This window comes from Nannobrachium achirus (assembly GCF_963921795.1).
Source record: "Nannobrachium achirus genome assembly, chromosome: 3".
Taxonomy (NCBI): domain Eukaryota; kingdom Metazoa; phylum Chordata; class Actinopteri; order Myctophiformes; family Myctophidae; genus Nannobrachium; species Nannobrachium achirus.
This window is the reverse complement of record NC_137812.1, coordinates 25,696,329-25,701,328: the sequence shown is the minus strand read 5'-3', so window position 1 is coordinate 25,701,328 and position 5,000 is coordinate 25,696,329. Positions and strand designations below refer to the sequence as shown.

General features: G+C 44.1%; 1 protein-coding gene across 1 annotated transcript in view; it reads left to right on the top strand.

The window, feature by feature from the left end:
- gna12a (guanine nucleotide binding protein (G protein) alpha 12a) overlaps window positions 1-5,000 on the top strand; it is a 34,392-nt gene that overhangs the window by 5,670 nt on the left and 23,722 nt on the right. Inside the window, exon 2 of the mRNA XM_080721483.1 lies at window positions 743-961. Within this exon, the coding sequence (XP_080577609.1) occupies window positions 743-961 (219 nt within the window). The remainder of the gene's footprint in view (window positions 1-742; window positions 962-5,000) is intronic.

Here is a 5,000-nt window from a genome sequence, read left to right as displayed (position 1 = left end):
GGGCTAGACCACACTCTCGCATCGCATTGCATTGAATCACAAATCTCACAAGTAAGCCATCAGATGTGGTACTATTATCGCTGCGTGTCTTATAATGAATTGTGTCTGCCACACTTAGAGGGTGTCTTAGAGGGTTAAGGCAGTGGTTCCCAACGCGTCGCTTCGTCCCGCGTTGTGAGCTTCTAGATCAGCTATTATCACTACTTCTTAAACATTTGTTTTCATTTATTTATTCATGAAAAAGTAACCCACAAAGTGGCTTAAGGCGTAAGTGGTAAAGACGGCCTCAGTCCATCCAATGGCGTGTCGTCCCGTTTCGGGACAAAAATCCACTCGTCCTAGAGACAATTTGTCCTCCTGGCCCCCAAACTGTGGAATAAACTCCCTGTCGCACTTAGAACTACAGCCTCACTCCCTAGCTTCTGCCGTGGACTGAAGACTCACCTCTTCAGACTCCAAGCACCCCTTCCCTCGATGACCACACATGAAGCTAAATACCATTTTTAGGTTTTAGAAACGTTTTTCTTTTACTGATTAGTTGCGTGGTCTACCTATGTTATTATTATTGTTTTCTAGAATGATATTCCTATGCATGTGTTGTATTGTTGTTGATGTACTGAGTACTGACATATTATCTTGCTTATTATATTGATGTATTACCTGCTTATTGTAAGTCGCTTTGGATTAAACCATCTGCTAAATGCCTAAACTGTAAACTGTCTCTCTCTCTCTCTCTCTCCAGGGCATGCGGGTGCTGGTGGACGCCAGGGACAAGCTGGGCATCGGCTGGCAGAGCTGCGAGAACGAGAAGCAGGGCATGCTGGTGATGTCGTGGGAGGGCCGGGCGGGCGCCTCGGGCGTGGAGCCCGGCGAGTTCCAGCTGTACGTGATGGCAATAGGGGCGCTGTGGGCAGACACGGGCATACAGGGGGCGTACGCACGGCGCTCCGAGTTCCAGCTGGTGAGTGTTAACGAGTGTTCACCTAACACGCACACACACTCACACACACACACACACACACACACACACACACACACACACACACATGCACGTAGGGCTGTCACAATTAGGACATTTTACATAACGATTAATTGTCATCACTTAAATAATTGACGATTGAATTGTGTTTTTGTCCTTGACTATTACATTTCTGTTTGGCTCGTAGGCTTTGAAGTTGCACACGGCAGATATGACACATAACCTAAACATACAAAGAAATGACTGACATATTTGGCGACTTTATACTTAAAAAAAGGAACATTGATAGTGGAAATAGCCACTCTACAAGCTCACAACGCATCGCGATAGATCTGCTACTTTCACTATTTCTGAAATTGTTTGAAAACATGAGAATTTTTCAACATGTAAAACGATTATGACGATTATGACACATTAATTGCGATTGTGTCAAATAATTGCGATTAGACGATTATGTAATAATTGTGACAGGCCTACATGCACGCACACGCACACACACACATGCTACTGGCTCTGGTGACGTCAGCATGCCCTTTCTTAATGATCTGACCTCAAAATGAGCAGGTGGTCTAAATTACAACAAAGTGCTGCTCGGCACTCTCAGAATAGCATTGCTGCCATGCTGTAGTTAGTGTACCACCACCTCCTTGCTGTTTCCCCCCTTCTCTCTAAAATAGAAACCACTTGTGTGTTCTATGGAACCTTTTCTATTTTCTCCTCCTTTGCAGTTTCAGAACCACTTGTAAACAAGAAGAAGCCACAATGAATTGTATGGTTGAACCAGCGATGATTCTGCAAATATTCAGATATTCAGAAGTGCTTCTTCAAATAAAGAAATAAAGTTCAATAAAGTGCCATTTAGCCCAGTACCATATTCTAGGGTGATATATGGAGACCCTTGGTACCCATATACTGTATGGAGATCCATGTACTGTATATGGAGATATGCTGTGAGAGCCCAAACATGCTTACTCAGTTATTTGTTATGTGAAAGTCCTATGACATCTGACATCATACAATACCTTTTATGCCCATACATGGAGATCCCTGTCTGTAGAACCAGTCACACAGATATGGGCTGTCTTGGCCATTTGCCATATATGGATTCTGTTAGTGTGGTATGTGGATGATGTGGCCTCCATATTCCCATATGAAGTCCTGTTAGATATGGGCTTAATATTGATGACATCAGGGATCTCCATAAGGGATTCTGTTGGTGTGGTTCCCCTGATATCACAGTGATGTCAGAGCGTGATTTCAGAGAAAAAAAGGCGCACATGTCCAGACGGACGGAGACATGATGTGCTGTTTTTCATATTAAACAGCAACCTTCGGTCGCAATCAAGTGTACATCCGTCAATAAGGATGAAAACAAAACCAATGTGTTTAAGTATAGATATTGCGTCTGGACATCTTTGAACCAGAGATAGAGGAAGTAACATTAGAATCAACAGATGCAGTAGTGTGTGTTCTGTTAGCAGCTGTGTAGAGTAGTGTGCGTTGTGTTTATTAGCAGCTTGTAGAGTAGTGTGTGTTGTGTTTATTAGCAACTGTGTAGAGTAGTGTGTGTTGTGTTTATTAGAAGCAGTGTAGAGTAGTGTGTGTTGTGTTTATTAGAAGCAGTGTAGAGTAGTGTGTGTTGTGTTTATTAGAAGCAGTGTAGAGTAGTGTGTGTTGTGTTTATTAGCAGCTGTGGTGATGAAGGGACAAAGAATGTTGCGGAGACCTTTGACCTTTGTAAAGCATTGTCTCTATAAAAAAATCAGGAACAGACAGGTGTCACTTCCGTCTCGCTCTCTCTCTCGCTCTCTCTTGCTTTCTGAGAGAGTGTGTGTGTGTGTGCGTTAGTGTTAGTGTGTGAGATGGCTGGTGTTATCTAGAGACCTTGCACGATAAAAGGCCAGCGTGCCAGCCAACACTTCACAGGCCAACAGAACAGACGTCGCTCTGGTTTTTACAGTAAGGGGAAAAAACACAGCGTTGGAATATAAATGCTGAGTTAGACACAATCCCTCTCTCCCTCTCTCTCTCTCTCTCTCTCTCTCTCTCTGAGAGTTCTTGCGGGGATACCGCATGCAGCTGGCCCGAAGTTCCCAGGCCTGCAGGCCTGGTCTGGTGCTGAGCCAGTAGAGAGAGAGAGAGAGAGAGAGAGAGAGAGAGAGAGAGAGAGAGAGAGAGAGAGAGAGAGAGAGAGAGAGAGAGAGAGAGAGAGAGAGAGAGAGAGAGAGAGAGAGAAAGGGAGCGGAGGAGACACATGAGAGGAGGAAGAAAGACAAGCGAGTGGAAAGGGAAGAGCGTCTGTGTGTGTGTGTGTGTGTGTGTGTGTGTGTGTGTGTGTGTGTGTGTGTGTGTGTGTGTGTGTGTGTGTGTGTGTGTGTGTGTGAGAGAGAGAAAGAGAGAGAGTGTGTAAGGGGGGTAGAGAGATAGAGAGTTTGGGAGGACCGAGAGAGGGAGAGAGAGGGAGGGACGAGATAACGAGAGGGAAAGAGAGCAACGGCAGACATGCACTTATCGTCGGTGTCGGGCAGAAACCATGTATCTCCATATTTCAACTTTTCTATGTTTTGTTTGTTTGTCATCCCCCCGTACGTTGCACTTCATCATAAGATGAAGTGAAAACAGCCGAAGCCTGTGTAGACCGGCTGATTTCGCGATTTTAAACAGTTTTTAACCCATTTAAAACCCGGAAAGCTTCTGTGTCACTTTAGATTTTAACCACTTTGACCATTATTTTATACTTTAATAGTTCAGAAATAGCAGATATATACAAGCTTGTAGATCTGCTATTTTTTTAAATCATGGAAAATTTGTGCAAACCTGTAAATATATAAATATATTTTAAAGCAAACATTTGTAACTCAAATCTTTGCTTCTAGGGGCCCGGGGATCCCTGGAACAACATATTTTGAGATGGGGGTCCACAACCAGATACATATATAATTTTGGGGGGGTCCTTGACATGAAAAAGTTTGAGAACCACTGATCATCATAGACGCACACGTTTTTGGGACATACAAGGTTTTCCCGCCTGTATACACACACACACACACACACAGATTTCTTCTGTTTACTTCTCTTCGGTCGGCATTCTCACCACGCCCCGGGTCGCACAGCACTTTCACACGGGATCATAAACAACACAGCCTCTCTCGATCCACTCTGCTGCTGCAGCTACTGTGATGCGCCGCCACCACAACGGCACGCTCGCACACACTAGGGCAGTGGCGTCAGTTCAGCAAAAAAAAGCTAGGGTATGGCAAAGATGGGAGTCCTCGTGCTCATGGCCGCAGGGCGTCTTTTGTCCATTTTTTACCAGGTTTCTCAGTTTCTTGGGCTGGATATGGCAGCCTGGAGCCTTGTTCAAGTACAGCTAAACTTGGCATGTTTGTAGTGCCACAATTAACAATAATGCATTGCACCTGTGCAGCTGACCTGCGGAACCTGGGTATATACCATCTTGTCAAGACCCAGCGTATGGCAGCTGCATACCCCTGCCGTACCCAATTGACGCACACACACTATAGGGATGAGACGATATGAAAATGTCACGTCACTATAGAGTAACAAAGTCATGACATGAGTCGCTCATCCCCCGGTTCCAATGAAGTCATTCTCTATGGAGAATAACATTGAGTCATCTTAAAATTGTCTCATATAAGCATTGCGGTCCAAAAATAAACAAACAGTCTTTGCGATATTGTCGGCAAGGTGGCTCTGTGTGGTTTATGATAGTCAGTCACTCATATTTGATAAAGCCTGTTTCTAGCGAAAATGTAACTAATTCGGCAACAGTAACATTGGCGTTTTCTCACCATCAGTTGATTCCTCATATCCATATGAGTCAAACCGCTGAGATAATTTGTTTATAATTGGAACACAGTTCTTATATGACGCGATATGAAAAAGGTCTATGGGAATTCAGAATGGGGGAAGAAAACCGCGAACCAGTTAGGATGTGTAAATTAAGTCCCCCTTCACTACTCTATTGTAACCAAAGCAATAGCGATATTATCACAATAAT